This window comes from Capricornis sumatraensis, chromosome 2 (assembly GCF_032405125.1).
Source record: "Capricornis sumatraensis isolate serow.1 chromosome 2, serow.2, whole genome shotgun sequence".
Taxonomy (NCBI): domain Eukaryota; kingdom Metazoa; phylum Chordata; class Mammalia; order Artiodactyla; family Bovidae; genus Capricornis; species Capricornis sumatraensis.
Genome location: NC_091070.1, coordinates 113,306,112 through 113,330,391, shown reverse-complemented (window position 1 = coordinate 113,330,391; position 24,280 = coordinate 113,306,112). Strand labels below are relative to the sequence as shown.

At 41.5% G+C, this 24,280-nt stretch overlaps 1 protein-coding gene and 1 pseudogene across 1 annotated transcript; both read left to right on the top strand.

Annotated features, from left to right (window-relative positions):
• Positions 1 to 371: 371 nt before the first annotated feature.
• On the top strand, positions 372 to 3,640 carry LOC138072182 (T-cell surface glycoprotein CD1b-2-like). Its single transcript, XM_068963395.1, is given in 6 exon segments — positions 372 to 429; positions 674 to 949; positions 1,611 to 1,889; positions 2,102 to 2,380; positions 2,884 to 2,977; positions 3,619 to 3,640. Coding segments are annotated over 6 exon segments (1,008 nt in total).
• A 15,846-nt stretch (positions 3,641 to 19,486) lies between these two features.
• On the top strand, positions 19,487 to 22,717 carry LOC138072747 (T-cell surface glycoprotein CD1b-2-like; annotated as a pseudogene).
• The last annotated feature ends 1,563 nt before the right edge of the window (positions 22,718 to 24,280 follow it).

Genomic DNA, 24,280 nt, shown 5'->3' with positions numbered 1-24,280 from the left:
TGGACCAACCAAAGGAATGCTTCTAGATTAAAAGAGACTGGAAGTTCAGCAATTGTTTAGTATTACCCTCTTCTTTAATAGAGGTGGAAATAAAGGATTGGGAAGGTGAAATAACTCTTCAGCATCCCAAGGGAGATTTTCCAAGCTAGTACATATAAAGGAGATGAAGACCAAAGAATGGAAATGAGGTGGAGTGGGAGTTCAGAGCTGTGGGAGGCACAGTTTTTCTGAGATGTGCAATGTGGGTCAAAGATTTGTCAGTTGGGGAAGAGAGGAAGTCAATTTAGAGTACTGAAAAAAAAAAAAAAAAAAAGCTGAAATTAGAGATCAAATACCAGCCCCGAGAGTCCGAAATTCTACTTCCCAGTGAAATGCTGCTTCTACCACTTCTGTGACTTGGAGTTATCCTCCCAGGTGGTGACAATGAGGATGGTAAGAATAACTCTGGCTGCTCCCAGCACAGGTGCAGGGGTTCTGGATAAAAGCATGCCGCATCTACCACAAAGGATGTGGGCTCTGTCTCCAGCCCTCTCCCCTATTCTGGAGGCTGGAGATGGAGCCAGAAGCTTTGGGGGCAGGGGATTGCTTCAAGCTCTGTATTGTTGTTCAGACTCTGGGTTCTTTTTCATTCTATCCTGATGCCACATTTCCCCCTCATTCTTCTTATCTTTACACCACTACAGTGTCCAGGGGCCAACCTCCTTCCATCTCAAGCAGATTTCAACCTTTGTCAACAGCACATGGGCTCAAAATCAAGGCTCAGGGTGGTTGGATGACTTGCAGATTCATGGCTGGGAGAGTGACTCGGGCACTGCCATTTTCCTGAAGCCCTGGTCCAAGGGTAACTTTAGTGATGAGGAGATAACTGAGCTGGTGGACCTCTTCTGAGCCTACCTCACTGGATTCATTTGGGAAGTGCAGCATCGAGTCAATGAGTTCCAGTTGGAATGTGAGTATGTTTCTCTGATCTGGAGAGATTCTCAGTGACTTTTCTTTCTCTTGTGTCAGGCTACTGCTGCCTCTGATGATGGTCCCTTTCCCCCATCTTTATCCAATTGCATATACACTCTTGTCCAGAGTAGCCTTCAACCCCGACTCCATACCTCCACCCAGTATCTGAGATTCTTCCTGTTTCTTGCTCTCTTATGTGTACATGACCACTCTTGTGGTTATTTCTTGTTTGTGTCATGTAACTTGCTTCTCTAAAACCCCAAGGAAAAACCTCCTTTTCCTACTCTGTGCTTGAGTGAATTTAAGTGTGACTTTCTACTCCTCCAACTGATGTCCTCAAGCATCTGTTGCCCGATCCCTTCTCTACATGTAACCCTTCCCTCCACCGTGGAATGCTGCACTTCTGACTCCATCACACGTCGCCCCTCTCCCCTCTTGCCCACTCTACATCCTTAAAACTGCCTAACCCCACCGTTGATGATATGCATACCTCTCCCCAGTGCTCTTTCTGAAAAGTCCTGAATACTGCAATTGGTTTTATGTCAATAATTTTACCTCTCAACTTGTCGCCACTAAAATAAAAGGTCCTATGCCTTTTTTCTCATCTCTTTCTTTCCTGTTTGGTTTTTAATAACTTGTCTCAGTTTTCCTTTACACAGACCCCTTTGTGATCCAGGTCATAGAAGGCTGTGAGCTGCATTCTGGGGAGGCCATAGAAATCTCTTTGAGAGGAGCTTCAGGAGGACTGGATGTTTTGAGGATCCAGAATCATTCCTGCGTGCCTGCATCAGACAGCGGCAACAGGGGGCAGAAGCTTTGTACACTCGAGAGCCAGTATCAAGGCACCTCCGATATCATTGAGAGGCTCCTCTCAGAAACCTGTCCTCGATATCTCCTGGGTGTCCTCGATGCAGGGAAGGCAGAACTGCAGAGGCAAGGTTAGCCTTATGCTCTCTACAAGACGTTTCTATTTATCCTCCCACTACTTTATTTAAATTCAAAACGGAGAAGTACCTAAATAAAAAATGATTAATCATTTTGGTGCCCATAGGAGTGGAAGAGGCAACTTCCCAAATTTGTGGGTTTCTGAGTCCCCATGCTCTGGATTAAATTCATAATCTGACGTTCTTACTGCTCTTTCCTACCCCAGTGAAGCCTGAGGCCTGGCTGTCCAGTGGCCCCACTCCTGGGCCTGGCCGCCTACTGCTGGTGTGCCATGTCTCAGGATTCTACCCAAAACCTGTGCGGGTGAGGTGGATGAGGGGCGAGCAGGAGCAGCCTGGCACTCAGCAAGGAGACATCATGCCCAATGCTGACTGGACTTGGTATCTCCGAGTAACCCTAAATGTGGCAGCTGGGGAGGCGGCTGGCCTGAGTTGCCGAGTGAAGCACAGCAGTCTAGGAGACCAGGACATCATCCTGTACTGGGGTGAGAAGGAACTGGGGCCCAACCTGGAATGGGAGGAAATGGTCCTCAAGAACAGAGAGGAGGACACAGGAAGGGGAGGGATTTGATGGATGAGAGAAGGATGGAAGGAGGAAGACAGGCATGGAGAGAGGATAGGCGGGGAAGAAAGAGAATCAGGGAGACAGAAAGAGAGAGAGTCAGAGGGACAGACTTTGAGGTTTATTTGTAGGACTACAGTGTCAGAGGTATGAAAATAGCTGACCTAAGCTGTACAATAGATAAAAATGAAGTAGTCTTCACTACTACAGTAGTAATCCCACTCTAGTCTCGGTGGGATTCAGCAAGAAGGAGAGATTAAGGGTGGCTGTGAGTATAAGACTTCTGGGAATATGAGAAAGGGAACCGGAGATGCCCATGCTTCAGAAGCAGTTAATGATGGTGCTGACACTCAGAGGGGCAAGAAGGCCTGGAGAACTAGAGAATTGGTTTGAAGTGACATTCCTTTGTCTTCTCCCAATTGCCAGGACACTCCACATCCATTGGCTTGATACTTGTGGCAATTATAGTGCCCTCCTTAATCCTTTCTTTATGCCTTGCATTATGGTTTTGGAGACCCTGGTGAGTTTTCATTTTTTAATCTTTTTTTTCTTTTGTCCATCCTTTTATTCTTTCCCCTCCTTTTTATCTATTAATATTACATCTCTTTAGTCTCAAAATTTCTACTAGAACATTTCTCTTTGTCCCCAGATCCCATCTGTAGGTAAATTTATTTTTTAAAAATTGCAATAAAATACATCATGGAAAATTGACTGCATTAGCCATTTTTACACATATAGTTTAGTAGTATTAAGTACATTTACATTTATGCAGCCAATCCTTAGAATTCTTTTCATCTTGAAAAACTAGAAGTCTATGCCCATTAAACCACTTTCCCCAATCCTTTCTCCCTCAAGCCTTGCCAACCACCATTCTACTTTCTGTCTATATGAATCTGTCTACTCTAGGTACCTCATAGAAATGAAATCATTTGTCTTTTTGTGAATGGCTAATTCCACCTAGCATTATGTCCTCATAATTCATTCATGTGGTGTCCTGTGTTAGAATTGCTTTCCTTTTAAATGTTGTTTTGTTTACCTGTTCATCTCTCAATAGACACTTGGGTTAATTCACATTTTAGCTGTTGTGAATAATGCTGCTATGAACATAGTGTATAAATATCTCTTAAGTTGAGCATTTTTTTTTGCTTGTGTTCTTAACAGGTCATATCAGAATATGTTGTGAGCCCTGACCATGTCTCCTTTTCCATTTGGAATAAGTATCCAGGAACCCTGAAACTCAAGTTGTCAGCCTAGGAGTCAATCTCATTATATTTTATCAAATAATCATCACATTTGATCAAATCATTGTTCCTGTAGGTTGTAAGATAAATCATAATTTATACTCTAGCAGAAACATAAATGAAAATTGCTATTATGAGACAATATCACTAGCAGGATCCACTCAGATTTCACAGATGTGATTTGTGAGAAAGACTATACCTTGGAATAAATGAAATGATGTACACAACTTCATGGTGACACGCCTTTGACTTCTTATTTAAAACTTTTTCTTTGCTTCTGCTGAATTATCATTTTTCAAATTGAACTAACTATAGTTATGCTGAGGTAACTGTATTTGCAGAGTTGCTGAGCATTTTTAACATCATTTCACTCTCTTTATTTGGATGATTTTCTAACTACAGAGTCAGCTGAGCAGCTTGTTTCTCCGGATAGCCTGCCTTACTGCTAGAGTGGAAGTACTCTCCCTTGACTGGCACTGTGCAGAGATTCACTTTTCTCTGTACCCAGAACACTGCAGTTCCTTTTCTTTTCCTTCTACTTATGAGTTCCTTGAGAGAATGGCTTGTTCTCAGTGGATCCCTGTCAAAAACTTATTTCTGGTGGTAGAGTTATTACTGTTATTGTAACACTATCATGTTTGTATAGGCTAGGGAAATATAGTATACAGTGGGACAGGTGGATAGCATATAGTGTACTGGTGGACAGGTGGATAGTATATAATTTAGGTGATTATATAGTTGTGTTAATTCACTTGGAACCAAGATTTTCTGTCTAGAGAATTTGATGTGAGATAGATCTAATATTAAACTCTGTACTCTTAAACTTGAATTGAAAGTATAATTAAAAAATCACAATATTTAGGCTTAAAAATTGTCCTGACCACTTAAAAAGCCACAAAACCAAGACTTAGTGCTCACATTATGGCTTTGACACATTTTCACACTAAAGGAACCAAAGCACCATGAAGAAATGGCTGATTTCTAGTTGGGGCAGAAAGAGTCTTCAAGACCCTGGAATATCTTTGCCATCAGTTCAGTTCAGTTCAGTTCAGTTCAGTTCATTTCATTTGCTCAGTCATGTCCAACTCTTTGTGACCCCATGAATTGCAGCACACCAGGCCTCCTTGTCTATCACCAACTCCTGGAGTTCACTCAAACTCATGTCCATCGAGTTGGTGATGCCATCCAGCCATCTCATCCCCTGTCGTCCCCTTCTCCTCCTGCCCCCAATCCCTCCCAGCATCAGAGTCTTTTCCAATGAGTCAATTCTTTGCATGAGGTGGCCAAAGTATTGGAGTTTCAGCTTTAGCATCATTCCTTCCAAAGAACACCCAGGGCTGATCTCCTATAGAATGGACTGGTTGGATCTCCTTGCAATCCAAGGGACTCTCAAGAGTCTTCCCCAACACAATTCAAAAGCATCAATTCTTCGGCACTAAGGTTTCTTCACATTCCAACTCTCACATCCATTCATGACCACTGGAAAACCATAGCTTTGACTAGACGGATCTTTGTTGGCAAAGTAATGTCTCTGCTTTTGATTATGCTATCTAGGTTGGTCATAACTTTCCTTCCAGGAGTAACCATCTTTTAATTTCATGGCTGCAATCACCATCTGCAGTGATTTAGGAACCCCCAAAAAATAAAGTCTGACACTGTTTCCACTGTTTCCCCATCTATTTCCCATGAAGTGATGGGACCAGATGCCATGATCTTAGTTTTCTGAATGTTGAGCTTTAAGCCAACTTTTTCATTCTGCTCTTTGACTTTTGTCAAGAGGCTTTTTAGTTCCTCTTCACTTTCTGGCACAAGGGTAATGTCATCTGCATATCTGAGGTTATTGATATTTCTCCCTGCAATCTTGATTCCAACCTGTGTTTCTTTCAGGCCAGCATTTCTCATGAAGTACTCTGCATATAAGTTAAATGAACAGGGTGACAGTATACATCCTTGATGTACTCCTTTCCCTATTTGGAACCAGTCTGTTGTTCCATGTCCAGTTCTAAGTGTTGTTTCCTGACCTGCACACAGGTTTCTCAAGAGGCATGTCAGGTGGTCTGGTATTCCCATCTCTTTCAGAATTTCCACAGTTTCTTGTAATCCACACAATCAAAGGTTTTGGCATAGTCAATAAAGCAGAAATGGATATTTTTTGGAACTCTCTTGCTTTTTTGATGTTCCAGTGTGTATTGGCAATTTGATCTCTTGTTCCTCTGCCTTTTCTAAAACCAGCTTGAACATCTGGTATTTCTTGGTTCACGTATTGCTGAAGCCTGGCTTGGAGAAATTTGAGCATTTTGCTAGCACTTTGCTAGCGTGTGAGATAAGTGCAATTGTGCAGTAGTTTGAGCATTCTTTGGCATTACCTTTTTTGGGGATTGGAATGAAAGCTGACATTTTCCAGTCCTGTGGCCACTGCTGAGTTTTCCAAATTTGCTGCCATATTTAGTGTAGCACTTTCACAACCTCATCTTTCAGGATTTGAAACAGCTCAACTGGAATTCCATCACTTCCACTAGCTTTGTTCATAGTGATGCTTTCTAAGGCCCACTTGACTTCACATTCCAGGATGTCTGGCTTTAGGTGAGTGATCACACCATCGTGATTATCTTAGTCATGAAGATCTTTTTGTACAGTTCTTCTGTGTATTCTTGCCACCTCTTCTTAATATCTTCTGCTTCTGTTAGGTCCATACCATTTCTGTCCTTTATCGAGCCCATCTTTGCATGAAATGTTCCCTTGGTATCTCTAATTTTCTTGAAGAGATCTCTAGTGTTTCCCATTCTGTTGCTTTCCTCTATTTCTTTGCATTGATTGCTGAGGAAGGCTTTCTTATCTCTCCTTGCTATTCTTTGGAACTCTGCATGGCATAAGGCAAAGGTATGTTGAAAGAATTCACAAATGACTGGTGTGAAAAGGCTCCCATGTCACAGTTGGGACAGTTTGAGCCTCAAGAGAAATGGCTAGGATTTGTTATTGTTCAGTCACTCAGTCATGTCTGACTGCTTGTAATCCCAGGGACTTTACAGCATGCCAGTCTTCCCTCTACTTTGCTATCTCCTGAATTTTACTCACATTCATGTCCATTGAGTTGATGATGTCATCTAACCATCTCATCCTCTGCTGCCTCTTCTCCTTTTGTCTTCAGTCTTTCCCATCATCAGTGTTCCCCCCCCCCCCAGTGGATCAGCTCTTCACATTTTGTGGCCAAATTATTGGAACATCAGATTCAGCATCGGTCCTTCTAATGAATATTCAGGGTGGATATCATTTATGATTGACTGACTTGATCTCCTTGCAATCCAAGGAACTCTCAAGAGTCTTCTTCAGCACTGCAATTCAAAAGCATCAATTCTTCGGTGCTCAACCTTCTTTATGGTCCAACTCTTATATCTGTACATGACTACTGGAAAAACCAAAGCTTTGACTATGTGGACCTTAGTTGGCAAAGTGATATCTCTGTTTTTTTTTGTTTGTTTGTTTGTTTTTAACATACTGAACAAGTTTGTCATAGCTTTTCTTCAAAGGAGCAAGCTTCTTTTAATTCCATTGCTGCAGTGACATTATGCGGTGATTTTAGAGCACACACACACAAATGTCTCACTGTTTCCACTTCTATTTCCCTCTCTATTTGCCATCTCATACCATTCAGATGGCAGAGTAGAAGGATGCACATTCATCTTCTCAGCAAGAACACCAAAATTTCAACTAGCTGCTGAAAAAGAATTGACAGAGTATTGGATCCCACCAAAAAAAGATACCCCACGTCCAAGGGCAAAGGAGAACTTGAAACAAGATGGTAAGTGTGGCACAATTGCACTTAAAATAAACCTCATCCTCCAGAGACACTTGGAGAGAGCAAAAGGGACCTGTGTGCACCAGGACCTAGGGCAGGGAGCAGTGACCTGCGCAGCTACTGAGCCAGACCTGTGGAGGTAGTGGGGTAAGTAGTGGCCTGTCATGGTGCCAAGGACTTTGGCAACAGCAGTTTGGGAGTTACAGTGTGTGGCATAAGTCCTCTTGGAGGAGGTCACCATTGGCCCCATTATAGAGCCTCAGATATGCAGATGACACCACCCTTATGGAAGAAATTGAAGAGGAACTAAAGAGCCTCTCGATGAAAGTGAAAGGAGAGAGTGAAAAAATTGGCTTAAAACTCAACATTCAGAAAACTAAGATCATGACAGCTGATCCCATCATTTCATGGCACATAGATGGGGAAATAATAGAAACAGTGAGAGATTTTATTTTCTTGGGCTCCAAAATCAGTGCAGATGGTCATTTAAACCATGGAATTAAAACACTTGCTCCTTGTAAGAAAATCTGTGACCAACATAGACAGCATATTAAAAAGCAGAACATTACTTTGCTGACAAAGGTGTCAGCAGTACTAGTCAAAGCTCTGATTTTTCCAGTAGTCATGTAAGGATGTCAAAGATGGACCATAAGGAAAACTGAGCACCAAAGAATTGCTCTTGAACTGTGGTGTTAGAGAAGACTCTTGAGAGTTTCTTGGACTGCAAGGAAATCAAACCAGTCAATCCTAAAGGAAATCAATCCTGAATATTCACTGGAAGGACCAATGCTGAAGCTGAAGCTCCAGTATTTTGGCCACCTGATGCAAAGAACTGACTCATTTGAAAAGACCTTGATGCTAGGAAAGATTGAAGGCAGGAGGAGAAGGGGACAATAGAGGATGAGATGGTTGGAAGGCATAACTGACTTGATAGACATGAGTTTGAGTAAGTTCCAGGAGTTGGTGATGGACAGGGAAGCCTGATGTGGTGCAGTCCATGGGTTTGCAGAGTTGAACATGACTCAGTGACTGAACTGAATAGAGCACCTGAGCCTATGACACACAAACTGGAGAACAGAAGGAATTCTGCTATAACAAATTTAACAACAGTTCTTTCTCACTGTGAAAGTTCTGGGGCCCACAAGAAATTTCCCAACCTGGGGATCTGGCAAAGAGGTTAAGAAAGAATATGCCTTTGAAGGCCAGTGGAATTTGATTACAGAACTTCCACAGGACTGGGTAAACAGACACTTGGAAGGCTCAAACAAATAATTGTGTGCACCAGGACCCAGGAAAAAAGAGCACTGATCCCACAAGAGACTGAACCAGACTTACCTGTGAGTGTTTGGGAGTCTCTGGCAGAGGTGTGGGTCGACATTGGCCTTCCTCAGGCCAGAGACACTGAGTGCAATAGTCCTGGGATGTGCAACATGCTGGCATAAGTCCTGGAGGAGGTTGCCATTATGCCTACCATAGTTTTGCCTTAGGCCCACCCATCAACAGAAAATTGGATTAAAGATTTACTGAGCACATCCTTGCCCATCAGAGCAAGACCCAGTTTTCATCATGGTCAGTACCTCCCACCAGGAAGCTTCCACAAGCCTTTATCCTCATCCATCCAGAGGGGAGACAAAATGCAAACCACAATTACAGAAAACTAACCAAACTGATCACATGTATGACAGTTTTGTCTAACTCAATGAAACTATGAGGCATGCCATGTAGGGTCACTCAAGACGGACGAGTCATGGTGGGGAGTTCTGACAAAATGTTGTCCACTGGAGAAGGGAATGGCAAATCACTTCAGCATTCTTGTCTTGAGGATCCCATGAACAATATGAAAAGATATGACATTGAAAGATGAAGTCCACAGGACAGTGAGTGAAAGTGAAAGTGAAGTCGTGTCTGACTCTTTGTGACCCGTGGACTGTAGCCCACCAAGCTCCTGCATCCATAGGATTCTCCAGGCAAGAATACTGGAGTGGGTTGCCATTTCCTTCTCCACCACAGGACAGTAGGTGCCCAATATACTACTGGGGAAGAGCTGAGATGTAGCTCCAGAGGAAATGAAAAGTTTGAACCAAAGTGGAAAAAAAGTCCAGCTGTTAATGTGTCTGGTGGTGAAATTAAAGTCTGATGCAGTAAAGAGCAACACTGTGTAGGAACCTGGAATGTTAGGTCCATGAATCAAGATACATTGGAAGTGGTCAAACAGGAGATGGCGAGTGAACACTGACATTTTAGAAATCAGTGAACTAAAACGGACTGGAAAGGGCAAATTTAATTCAAATGGGCAAGAGTGTGGGCAAGAATCCCTTCGATGAAATGGAGTAGCCCTCATAGTCAACAAAAGAGTTTGAAATGCAGTATATGGGTGCAGTCTCAAAAATGACAGAATATTCAGTATCATAGTAATCCAAATCTATGCCCCAACCACTAATGCCAAAGAAACTGAAGTTGAATAGTTGTAAGACCTACAAGAACTTCTAGAACTAACACCAGAAAAGATGTTCTTTTCATCATAGGAGACTGGAATGCAAAAGTAGGAAGTTGAGAGATACCTGGAGTAACAGGCAAGTTTGGCTTTGGAGTCCAAAATGAAGCAGTGCAAAGGCTAACAGAGTTTTGCCAAGAGAATGCACTGGTCATAGTAAAGAAACACTTCCAACAACACAAGGGATGACTTTACACGTGGACATCTTCAGATGGTCAATACTGAAATCAGATTGATTATATTCTTTGCAGCCAAAAATGGAGAAACCCTATACAGTCAGCAAAAACAAGACTGGGATCTGACTGTGGCTCAGATCATGAACTCCTTATTACCAAAATCAGACTTAAATTGAAGAAAGTAGGAAAAACCACTAGGTCATTCAGGTATGACCTAAGTCAAATCCCTTACGAGTATACAGTGGAAGTGAGAAATAGCTTCAAGGGATTAGATTTGACAGATAGAGTGCCTGAAAAACTATGGACAGAGGTTTGTAACATTGTACAGGAGGCAGTGATCAAAACCATGCCCAGGAAAAAGAAATGCAAAAAGGCAAAATGGTTGTCTGAGGAGGCCTTTCAAATAGCTGAGAAAAGAAGAGAAGTGAAAGGCAAAGGAGAAAAAGATATACCCATCTGAATGCAGAGTTCTAAAGACGAGCAAGGAGAGATAAGAAAACCTTTCTAAGAGAGCAATGCAAAAAAATAGAGGGAAAATATAGAATGGAAAAGATTAGAGTCCTTTTCAAGAAAATAAAAATACCAGGGGAAAATTTAATGCAAAGATGAGCACAATAAAGGACAGAAATGGTATGGACCTAACGGAAACAGAAGATACTAAGAAAAGTGGCAAAAATAACAGAAGAACTACATAAAAAATGACCTGGATAACCAAAAGGTGTGATCAGTCACCTACAGCCAGACATCCTGGAGTGAGAAGTCTAGTGAGCCTTAGGAAACATCGCTACGAACAAAGCTAGTGGAGGTGATGGAATTCCAGCTGAACTATTTCAAATCCTAAAAGATGATGCTGTGAAAGTGCTACACTCAATATGCACAAATTTGGAAAACTCAGCAGTGGTCACAGGACTGGAAAAGGTCAGTTTTCATTCCAATCCCAAAGAAGGGCAATGCTAAAGAATTTCAAACTACTTACAATTGCAGTCATTTCTCATGCTATCAAGGTCATGCTCAAAATTCTCCAAGCTAGGTTTCAACAGTATGTGGACCTAGAACTTCCAGATGTAAAAGTTGGGTTTAGAAAAGGCAGACGAAACAGATTAAATTGCCAACATCCATTGAATCATAGAGAAAGCAAGAGAATTCCTGAAAAATACCTACTTCTGCTTCATTAACTATGCTAAAGCCTTTGGCTGTGTGGAGTAGAACAAACTGTGGAAAGTTCTTCAAGAGATGGGAGTATCAGAACACCTGATCTGCCTCCTGAGAAAACTGTATGCAGGTCAAGAAGCAGCAGTTAGAACCAGATAGAGAGCAAAAAACTGATTCAAATTTGGGGAAAAAAAAAGTGTGAGAAGGCTGTATATTGTCACCCTACTTACTTAACTTATATGCAGAGTACATCATGAGAAATGCTGGGCTGGATGAAGCACAAGTTTGAATCAAGATTGCTGGAGGAAATATCAATAACCTCAGATATGCAGATGACACTACCCTTGTGGCAGAAAGTGAAAAAGAACTAAAAAGCCTCTTGATGAAAGTGAAGGAAGAGAGTGAAAAGTTGGCTTAAAGCTTAACATTCAGAAAACGAAGATCATGGCATCTGGTCCCGTCACTTGAGAGCAAATAGATGGGGAAACTGTGGAAACACTGACAGTCTTTATGTTTTGGGGCTCCAAAATCACTGCAGATGGTGACTGCAGCCATGAAATTAAAAGACGCTTGCTCCTTGGAAGAAAAGCTATGACAAACCTTTCAGTTCAGTTCAGTCGCTCAGTCGTGTCCAACTCTTTGCGACCCCATGAAACGCAGCACGCCAGGCTTCCCTGTCCATCACCAACTCCCAGCGTTCACTCAGACTCACGTCCATCGAGTCAGTGATGCCATCCAGCCATCTCATCCTCTGTCGTCCCCTTCTCCTCTTGCGCCCAATCCCTACCAGCATCAGAGTCTTTTCCAATGAGTCAACTCTTCGTGTGAGGTGGCCAAAGTACTGGAGTTTCAGCTTTAGCATCATTCCTTCCAAAGAAATGCCAGGGCTGATCTCCTTCAGAATGGACTGGTTGGATCTCCTTGCAGTCCAAGGGACTCTCAAGAGTCTTCTCCAACACCACAGTTCAAAAGCGTCAATTCTTTGGCTCTCAGCCTTCTTCACAGTCCAACTCTCGCATCCATACATGACTACTGGAAGAACAATAGCCTTGACTAGATGGACCTTTGTTGGCAAAGTAATGTCTCTGCTTTTGAATATACTATCTAGGTTGGTCATAACTTTCCTTCCAAGGAGTAAGCGTCTTTTAATTTTATGGATGCAGTCACCATCTGCAGTGATTTTGGAGCCCCCCAAAATAAAGTCTGACACTGTTTCCACTGTTTCCCCATCTATTTCCCATGAAGTGATCGGACTGGATGTCACGATCTTCGTTTTCTGAATGTTGAGCTTTAAGCCAATTTTTTCACTCTCCTCTTTCACTTTCATCAAGAGGCTTTAGTTCCTCTTCACTTTCTGCCATAAGGGTGGTGTCATCTGCATATCTGAGGTGATTGATATTTCTCCCTGCAATCTTGATTCCACCTTGTGTTTCTTCCAGTCCAGCGTTTCTCATGATGTATTCTGCATAGAAGTTAAATAAGCAGGGTAACAATATACAGCCTTGACGTACTCCTGTTCTTATTTGGAACCAGTCTGTTGTTCCATGTCCAGTTCTAACTGTTGCTTCCTGACCTGCATACAGATTTCTCAAGAGGCAGGTCAGGTGGTCTGGTATTTCCATCTTTCTCAGAATTTTCCACAGTTTATTGTGATCCATGCAGTCAAAGGCTTTGGCATAATCAATAAAGCAGAAATAGACGTTTTTCTGGAACTCTCTTGCTTTTTCCATGATCCAATGAATGTCGGCAATTTGATCTCTGGTTCCTCTGCCTTTTCTAAAACCAGCTTGAACATCACGAATTTCACGGTTCATGTGTTGTTGAAGCCTGGCTTGGAGAATGTTGAGCATTACTTTACTAGCAGGTGAGATGAGTGCAATAGTGCAGTAGTTTGAGCATTCTTTGGCATTGTCTTTCTTTGGGCTTGGAATGAAAACTGACCTTTTCCAGTCCTGTGGCCACTGCTGAGTGTTCCAAATTTGCTGCCATATTGTGTGTAGCCCTTTCACAGCATCATCTTTCAGGATTTGAAATAGCTCAACTGGAATTCCATCTCCTCCACTAGCTTTGTTTGTAATGATGCTTTCTAAGGCCCACTTGACTTCACATTCCAGGATGTCTGGCTCTAGATTAGTGATCACACCATCGTGATTATCCGAGTCGTGAAGATCTTTTTGTACAGTTCTTCTGTGTGTTCTTGCCACCTCTTCTTAACATCTTCTGCTGTGTTAGGTCCATACCATTTCTGTTCTTTATCAAGCCCAGTTTAGCATGAAATGTTCCCTTGGTATCTCTAATTTTCCTGAAGAGATCTCTAGTCTTTCCCATTCTGTTCTTTTCCTCTATTTCTTTGCATTAATCGCTGAAAAAGGCTTTCTTATCTCTTCTTGCTATTCTTTGGAACTCTGCATTCAGATGCTTATATCTTTCCTTTTCTCCTTTGCTTTTTGCCTCTCTTCTTTTCACAGCTATTTGTAAAGCCTCCCCAGACAGCCATTTTGATTTTTGCATTTCTTTTCCATGGGGATGGTCTTGATCCTTGTCTCCTGTACAATGTCACGAACCTCATTCCATAATTCATCAGGCACTCTATCTATCAGATCTAGGCCCTTAAATCTATTTCTCACTTCCACTGTTTAATCATAAGGGATTTGATTTAGGTCATACCAGAATGGTCTAGAGTTTTTCCCTACTTTCTTCAATTTAAGTCTGAATTTGGTAATAATGAGTTCATGATCTGAGCCACAGTCAGCTCCTGGTCTTGTTTTTGTTGATTGTATAGAGCTTCTCCATCTTTGGCTGCAAAGAATATAATCAATCTGATTTTGGTGTTGACCATCTGGTGACATCCATGTGTAGAGTCTTCTCTTGTGTTGTTGGAAGAGGGTGTTTGCTATGACCATTGCATTTTCTTAGCAAAACTCTATTAGCCTTTGCCCTGCTTCATTCCACATTCCAAGGCCAAATTTGCCTGTTACTTCAGGTGTTTCTTGACTTCCTACTTTGCATTCCAGTCCCCTATAATGAAAAGGACATCTTTTTTGGGTGTTAGTTCTAAAAGGTCTTGTAGGTCTTCATAGAACTGTTCAACTTCAGCTTCTTCAGCATTACTGGTTGGGCACAGACTTGGATTACCGTGATATTGATTGGAAAAATGTACTGGAATGGGTGAATTTAACTCAGATTACCATTATATCTACTACTATGGGCAGGAATCCCTTAGAATAAATGGAGTAGCCATCTGGTCAACAAAAGAGTCCAAAATGCAGTACTTGACAAACTTATACAACGTATTAAAAAGCAGAGACATTACTTTACCAACAAAGGTCCATAGAGTCAAAACTATGATTTTTCAGAAGTCATGTTTGGATATGAGAGTTGAACAATAAAGAAGGCTGAGTGCTGTAGAACAGATGTTTTTCAACTGTGATCTTGGAGAAGAGTCTTGAGAGTCCCTTGGACAGCAAGAAGGTCAAACCAGTCAATCTTCAAGGAAATCAATCCTGAATATTCATTGGAAGGACTGTTGCTGAAGCTGAAGATCCAATATTGTGGCTACCTGATATGAAGAGCCGACTCTTTAGAAAAGACTCCAATGCTGGGAAAGATTGAGGGCAGGAGGAGAAGGGGGTGACAGAGGATGAGATGTTCAGATGGCATCTCCAACTCAATGGATATGAGTTTGAGCAAGCTCTGGGTAATGGTGAAGGACAGGGAAGCCTGGCGTGCTGCAGTCCATAGGGTTGCAAAGAGTCAGACACAACTGAGCCTCTGAACCGTGGCAACAGTTTGCCAGTAAGTGATGGGATTTGTCACGATCTTAGGTTTAGAATACTGAGTTTCAGGCCAGCTTTTTCACTTTCCTCTTTCGTTCTCATCAAGAGGCTGTTTAGTTCTCTTCACTTTCTGCCATTAGAGTCGTATCATCTGCTTATCTGTGGTTGTTATTTTTCCTGGCAACCTTGATTCCAGGTTGAGATTTACCCAGCCCCACATTTCACATGGTGTACTCTGCATAGATGTCAAATAAGCAGGTTGACAATATACATCCTTGACGTAGTCCTTTCCCAATTTTGAATCCGTTTGTTTTTCCAAGTCTGTTTAACTGCTGCTTCTTGACCTGCATACAGGTTTCTTAGGAGGCAGGTAAGAGGGCCTGGTATTCCCATCTCTTGTAGAATTTTCCACAGTTTTTTCTACTCCACACAGCCAAAGGCTTTAGTGTACTCAATAAAGCAGAAGTAGATGTTTTTCTGGATTTCCCTTGTTTCTTTCTGTGATCTATGATCCAACAGATGTTAGCAATTTGATCTGTGGTTCCTCTGCCTTTTCTATATCCAGCTAGTACATCTGGGAGCTCTTGGTTCATGTGCTGTTGAAGCTTAGCTTGAGGGACTTTGAGTATTGAAGGATGAAGTCTATTTGATTTATTTCCAGGAATAAAGAGTGTTACATTATTTATTTTGTATTTATTATCTATGTAGCAAATATCACTTGGTGAAAACCTCTTCTTACACTTAAAATGTTTTACTACCACACTTCTGTTAGATGCTGTTGCTGTTAAGTCACTTCAGTCGTGTCCAACTTTGTGGGACCCCGTAGATGGCAGCCCACCAGGCTCCCCTGTCCCTGGGATTCTTCAGGCAAGAACACTGGAGTGGGTTGTCATTTCCTTCTCCCCTGCTAGATTGTATATATCTGCAATTGGAATGTTTTTTTCCTTAATGGAGAAAACCAATATTTATCCTCGAAACTAACATAGTAATTGGAGTCCAAACATTTCTCCAGTTAATGCTAAATATGTTGTTAAAACTTGCTAAAGACATATAAAGAGAATATAAAAAATCACATTTTAGGACAAACATTGTTGAAATTTTGGCAAAAAAATGCCTGGTTCCTTTCTCACCTAGCAATACTTTATTTGTTGATAGGAAAGAGCAATATGTAGGTAAAGATTATGAGATATTACAAAAGGGGAAGGAAGTTCTACTGCTAATGAGCCTACTAAAAAAAGCTATCTTAGACTTGGGTAAAGCTGCACATAGCACAACTCCTGTTGACTTGTCTCATGAAGGTTAGTTACTGAAAATGCTACAGGTGAAAAGCGACTGAAGGGAAGGTCATATACCAGTAGTAAATATAATTTTCAACCTCAAAAATTTCTATGGTGTAAGATAATTTTGCTCAGAATATAAACTATTTATCATATTTCATTCTGGGATTCGGGTTCCAGAATCAAATATGGAAAAGCTGAATGATCAACACATACCCACTCTCAGAAACCATAATGTGGAATTAAAGAGTCCAGGTAAGAAGAATGAGATAAGAAAGAGGGCCAAGTGAGACATTGTGAAGAGGTAATGACAAAGTTCCGGGGGACAAAGGCAGTGGGGAGGGAGAATGACATAAGTGGGCAAACCAAAGGAGTTCTTTTAGATTAAAACAGACTGGAAGCTGAGCAATTGTTTAATATTAGCATCCTATTTCAGTTCAGTTCAGTCGCTCAGTTGTGTCCAACTCTGTGACCCCATGGACTGCAGCATGTCAGGCTTCCTGGTTCATCACCAACTCCTGGAGTTTACTCAAGCTCCTGTCCATTGAGTCAGTGATGCCATCCAACCATCTCATCCTTGGTTGTCCTCCTCTTCTCCTCCTGCCTTCAATCTTTTACAGCATCAGGGTCTTTTCAAATGAGTTAGTTCTTCACATCAGGTGGCCAAAGTATTGGAGTTTCAATGTCAGTATCAGTCCTTCTAATGAATATTCAGGACTGATTTCCTTTAGGATGGACTGGTTGGATCTCCCTGCTGTCCAAGGGATTCTCAAGACTCTTCTCCAACACCACAGTTCAAAAGCATCAATTATTTGGCACTCAACTTTCTTTATAGTCCAACTCTCATATCCATACATGACTGCTGGAAAAACCATAGCCTTGAGTAGACAGACATTTGTTGGCAAAGTAATGTCTCCGCTTTTTAATATGCTGTCTAGGTTGGTCATAACTTTTCTTCCCAGGAGCAAGCGTCTTTTAATTTCATGGCTGCAGTCACAGTCTGCAGTGATTTTGGAGCCCCCCCCCACCCCAACTCAAAAAAAAAAAAAGCCTGTCAGTGTTTCCACTGTTTCCCCATCTATTTACCATGGAGTGATGGGGCCAGATGCCATGATTTTAGCTTTCTGAATGTTGAGTTTTAAGTCAACTTTTTCATTCTCTTTCACTTTCATCAAGATGCTCTTTAGTTCTTCTCCACTTTCTGCCATAATGGTGATGTCATCTTCATATCTGAGGCTACTGGTATTTCTCCCAGCAATCTTGATTCCAGCTTGTGCTTCATCCATCCCAGCGTTTCTCATGATGTACTCTGCATATAAGTTAAATAAGCAGGGTGACAATATACAGCCTTGATGTACTCCTTTCCCAATTTGGAACCAGTCTGTTGTTCCATGTCCAATTCTAACTGTCCCTTCCTGACCTGCATATCAATTTCTCAAGAGGCAAGTGAGATGGTCTGGTTTTCCCATCTCTCTCAGAATTTTCCACAGTTTATTGTGATCCACAAAGTCAAAGGCTTTGGCGTAGTCAATAAAGCGGAAGTAGATGTTTTTCTGGAACTCTCTTGCTTTTATGATGAGCCAATGGATGTTGGCAATTTGATCTCTGGTTCCTCTGCCTTTTCTAAATCCAGCTTGAACATCTGGAAGTTCATGGTTCATATACTGTTGAAGCCTGGCTTGGATAATTTTGAGTATTATTTTACTACCATGTAAGCATTCTTTGGCATTGCCCTTCTTTGGAACTGGAATTAAAACTGACATCTTCCAGTCATGTGGACATTGCTGAGCTTTCCAAATTTGCTGTCATATTGAGTGCAGCACTTTCACAGCATCATCTTTTAGGATTTGAAATAGCTCAGCTTGAATTCCATCACATCCACTAGCTTTGTTTGTAGTGATACTTCCTAAAGCCCACTTGACTTCTCATTCCAGGATGTCTGACTAGGTGAGTGATCACACCATCTTGATTATCTGGGTCATGAAGATCTTTTTTGTATAGTTCTTCTGTGTATTGTTGCAAGCTCTTCTTAATATCTTCTGCTTCTGTAGGTCCATACCATTTCTGTCCTTTATTGTGCCCATCTTTGCATGAAATGTTCCCTTGATATCTCAGATTTTCTTGAAAAGATCCCTAGTATTTCCCATTCTATTTTTCCCCTCTATTTCTTTTCATTGATCACTGAGGAAGACTTTCTTAATCTCCTTGCTATTCTTTGGAACTCTGTATTCAAATGGGTATATATTTCCTTTTTTTTACCTCTCTTTTCAAAGCTATTTGTGAAATAGCTGTGACAACCATTTTACCTGTTTGTCTTTATTTTTCTTGGGGATGTTCTTGATCCCTGCCTCCTGTACCATGTCACGAATCTTCACCCATATTATTTCAGGCATATTATTTCTGTCTATCAGATCTAACCCCTTGAATCTATTTCTCACTTCCACTGTATAATTGTAAGGGATTTGATTTAGGTCATATCTGAATGGTCTAGTGGTTTTCCCTACTTTCTTCAGTCTAAGTCTGAAGGACTGGGAAACAGACTCGTGAAGGGCACAAACAGAGCCTTGTGTGCACCAGAACCCAGGAAAAAGGAGCAGTGACTCCACAAGAGACTGACCTAGACTTGCCCGTAAGTGTCCAGGAGACTCTGGTGGAGGCATGGGTCAGCGCTGGCCTGTTATAGGGCTAGGGGCACTGAGTGTAGCACTGCATGCCTAGGACCTTTTGAAGGAGGTTGCCATTATCTTCATTACCTCCACCATAGTTTGGTTCCAGGTGAATAGCAGGGAGGGAACACAGCCCCACCCATCAACAGCCTCCTATTTAAGAGATATGAAAATAAAAGATTGGAAAGGTGAAATAACTTTTCAACATCACATGGGAGCTTTTCCAAGGTAGTATCTATAAAGGAGGCTGAGACCAAGGAGTGGAAATGAGAGGCAGAGTGGGAGTCTAGAAAGAGGTGGGAAATTCAGTTTTTCTGTGGTGTGCAACGTGGGCCAGAGATTTGTCAGTTGGGGAAAACATGAAGTCACTTTAGAATTCTGGGGAAAAAGTGTGCTGAAATTAGAGATTAAATACCAGCTCTGAGAGGTAAAAATTCTACTTCCCAATGAAATGCTACTTCTACCACTTCTGTTACTAGTGTTTATCATCCCAGGCAGAAACCATGAGGGTGGTAAGGGTAACTCTGGCTGCTCCCAGCACAGGTGCAGGGCTTCTGCATAAAAGCATGCTGCACCTACCATGAAAGGTCTGGGCTTTGCTGTCTCCAGCTCTCTCTCCTATCCTGGAGATTGGGGATGGAGCCAGAGGCTTTGGGGGCAGGAAACTGTTTCAAGCTCTAGATTATTGTTCAGAATCTGGGTGCTTTTTCATTCCATCCTGATTCTACATTTTTCCTCACTCTTCTTATCCTTCTACAGTCTTCCAGGAGCCAACTGCCTTCTATCTCAACCAGATTTCGACCTATGCCAAAAGCACCTGGGTTCAAATCAAGGCTTAGGCTGGTTGGATGACTTGCAGATTCATGACTGGGAGAGTGACTCGTACACTGCCATTTTCCTGAAGCCCAGGTGCAAACGCAACTTTAGTGATGAGAAGATGACTGAGTTGGAGGACCTGTTTCGAATTTACTTCATCGGATTCACCCAGGAAGTGCAGGACCACATTAGTGAATTCTCGTTGGAATGTGAGTACAGTCCTCTGACCTGAAGACACTCTCAATGATTTTCTCTCCCTCGGTTCTGGCTATTACTCTCCTTTCCCCTCTTTATCTAACTGCATGTACGCACTTGTCTAGAATAGTCTCCAGCTCTGACTCCACATGTCCACCGAGTCTCACAGATTCTTCCTATTTCTTGCATTCTTGTGTGACACATGAATTTCCTCTTTTGTAGCCATTTCCTGGCTTGCTTGCATGTAACTTGTTTCTCTAAAACTTCTAGGAAAAACCTCCTTTTTCTACTCTGTGCCTGAGTGATGTGAAGTGTGACTTCTTACTCTTCTAATCAATGTCTTCAAGCATCTGAGGTCCAATCCCTTCTCTACAAGTAACCATTCCCTACACCATGGAATGCTGCACTTCTGACTCCATCACATGTCGCCCCTGTTCTCCCTTCCTGACTATTGTACATCCTTAAAAGATCATAACCATACCATTTATGATATGCATACCTCTCTCCAGTGCTCTTCTTTCTGAAAAGTCCTGAATACTGCAATTGGTTTTTGAGGTATCATTATACAACAGACCTTTCTTGCCACTGAAAACTAAAGTCCTATGTCTTTTCCTTATCCTTCCCTTTGTTGTTTGCATTTTAATGAGTTCACTTATGTTTTCTCTTACACAGATCCCTTTGGGATCCAGGTCATAGAAAGCTGTGGGCTGCATTCTGGGAAAGCCATAGGAAGTTCTTTGAGAGGAGCTTTAGGAGGATTGGATTTTGTGAGGATCCAGAATCATCCCTGTGTGCCTGCACCAGACAGTGGGAGCAGGAGGCAGAAATTTTGTGCACTCATGACTCAGTATCAAAGCATCTCCAATATCATTGAGAAGCTCATGTCAGAAACCTATCCTCGATATCCTGGGTGTCCTCGATGCAGTAAAGGCAGAACTGCAGAGGCAAGGTTAGTCTTGTTCTCTCTCCAAGACTTTTCCTTTTCACCTCCCACCGCTTCCTTTAAATTCAAAAGTGGGAAGTACCTAAGTAGAGAGGGGTTAATCAATAAATGATTTGGTTCCCATGGAAATTGAAGAGGTAACTGTCCAAATTTCTGAGTTCCTATGCTCTGAGTTAGAGTCATAATCTGACATTCTTACTGTTACTTCCTACCCCAGTGAAGCCTGAGGCCTGGATGTCCAGTGGCCCCATTTCCATGCCTGGCTGCCTACTGCTGGTGTGCCATGTCTTGGGATTCTACCCCAAACCTGTGCGGGTGATGTGGATGAGAGGTGAGCAGGAGCAGCCTGGCACTCAGCAAGGAGACATCATGCCCAATGCTGATTGGACTTGGTATCTCCGAGTAACCCTGGATGTGGCAGCTGGGGAGGTGGCTGGCCTGGGTTGCCGAGTGAAGCACAGCAGTCTAGGAGACCAGGACATCATCCTGTACTTGGGTGAGAAGGAATTGGGGCCTGACTGGGGATGGGAGGAGATGGTCCTGAAGAACAGAGAGGGAGACAAAGGAAAGGAAAGGATTTGATGGATAAGAGAAGGATGGAGGGAAGAAGACAGGCATGGAGAAAGGAAAGACAGGGAAGAAAGAGAGAGAGATTCAGGGAGACAGAGAGAGAGTCGGAGTTTAAGATTTATTTCTAGGACTACAGTGCCGGAAGTATGAAAATAGCTATTTTAAACTGCACAGTAGATAAGAATGAAAGACTGTAGTCTGGGTGGGATGTGGCAAGAAGGAGAGACTAAGGGTGGTTGTGAGTATGAGACCTCTGGGAATATGAGAAAGGGAACCAGAGATGCCCATACATCAGAATAGGTAATGGTTGTGTTGATATTCAGGTGGGCAGGAAGGCCTGGAGAACTAGAGAAAGGGCTTGAAATGATATTCTTTTGGTCTTCTCCCAATTGCCAGAGTGCTCCACATCCATTGGCTTGATACTTGTGGCAATAATATTGCCTTCCTTGATCCTTTTGATATGTCTTATGGTTTGGAGGTGCTGGTGAATTTTCATTTTTTAATCTTTCTTTTCTGTTCCTCCTTTTACTCTTTCCTTCCATTTTATCTATTACTATTATGTCCCTTTAGTCTCAATATTTCCACTAGATCATTTTCCTTTCTTCTCCAAATTCCATTTGTAGGTAAATCTAATTTAAAAAATAGTGGTAAAATATATACGACATAAAACTTACTGCACTAGCCATTTAAAAATGTGTAGATTAGTTGTATTAAGTACATACACGTTTTATGCAGCCGATCTCTAGAACTCTTTTCATCTTGAAAAACTAAAAGTCTCTTCCATTAAATCACATTCCCCAATCCTTGCTCCCTCAGGCCCTGGCAATTACCATTCTACTTTCTGTCTATTATGAATCTACCTACCTGTTGTACCTCACAGAATTGAATTCATTTGTGTTTTTTGCTAACGGCTTATTCTGCTTAACATTATATCTTCATAATTCATTCATGTGGTGGACTTAGAGTTAGGTGGTATTAGAGTTTCTTTCCTTTTAATGGCTGTTTTGTTTATCTGCTCATCTCTCAAAAGACTCTTGGGTTGATTCCACCTTTTGGCTATTGTGTATAACGCTGCTGTGAACATGGCATACAAATATCTCTCAAGAAGAGCAATTTTTTGCTTGTGTTCTTAACAGGTCATATCAGAATATCTTGTGAGCCCTGACCATGTCTCCCTTTCCATTTGGAATAAGTATCCAAGAACCCAGAAACTCAAGTTGTCAGCCTAGGTTTCAATTTAATCATATTTCAACAAATAATCATCACATTTGATTAAATCAGTCTTCTTGTAGGCTTTAAGATGAATAGTAATTTATGCACTAACAGAAACATAAACAAAATTGTTTTTATGAGACAATATCAATAGTAGGAACCACTGAGATTTTATAGATGTGATATGTAAGAAAGAATATACCTTAAAATAAATGAAATGTGGTACTTGAATTCAGTGTTATCACTTTGACTTCTTATTTAAATTTTTAGTCTGTTTGCTTCTGCTGAAATGTGATTTGTTAAAATGAACTAACTATGATTATGCTGAGATAATTGTATTTGCAGAGCTGCTGAACACTTTAAACATAATTCCACTCTCTTTGCTTGGATGATTTTCTTTTCTTTTTTTAAAAATATAAATTTATTTATTTTAATTGGAGGCTAATTATTTTAGAATATTGTATTGGTTTTTCCATACATTGACATGAATCCACCACAGGTGTACATGTGTTCCCCATCCTGAACCCTCCTCCTACCTCCCTCCCTGTACCATCCATCTGGGTCATCCCAGTGTACCAGCCCCGAGCATCCTGTGTCATGCACTGAAATTAGACTGGCAATTTGTTTCATATATGATAATATACATGTTTCAATGCCATTTTTCCACATCATCCCACAGAGTCCACAAAACTGTTTTATACATCTGTGTCTCTTGCCCTTGCCCTCTTCCACAGAGTCCAAAAATCTGTTCTATACATCTGTATCTCTTTTGCTGTCTTGCATACAGGGTTATCATTACCATCTTTCTAAATTCCATATATATGCATTAGTATACTGTATTGGTGTTTTTCTTTCTGGCTTACTTCACTTTCTATAATAGGCTCCAGTTTCATCCACCTCATTAGAACTGATTCAAATATATTCTTTTTAATGGCTGAGTAATACTCCATTGTGTATATGTACCACAGCTTTCTTATCCATTTGTCTGCTGATGGACATCTAGGTTGTTTCCATGTCCTGGCTATTATAAACAGTGCTGCAATGAACATTGGGGTACACGTGTCTCTTTTAATTTTGGTTTCCTTGGTGTGTATGCCCAGCAATGGGATTGCTGGGCCATATGGCAGTTATATCTCCAGTTTTTAAAGGAATCTCCCACACTGTTCTCCATAGTGGCTGTACTAGTTTGTATTCCCACCAACAGTGTAAGAGAGTTCTCTTTTCTCCACATCCTCTCCAGCATTTATTTCTTGTAGACTTTTGGATCGCAGCCATACTGACTGGCATGAAATGATACCTCATTGTGGTCTTGATTTGCGTTTCTCTGATAATGAGTGATGTTGAGCATCTTTTCATGTGTTTGTTAGCCATCCATATGTCTTCTTTGGAGAAATGTCTGTTTAGTTCTTTGCCCCATTTTTTGATTGGGACGTTTATTTGTCTGGAATTGAGCTGCAGGAGTTGTTTGTATATTTTGGAGATTAATTTTTTGTCAGTTGCTTCATTTGC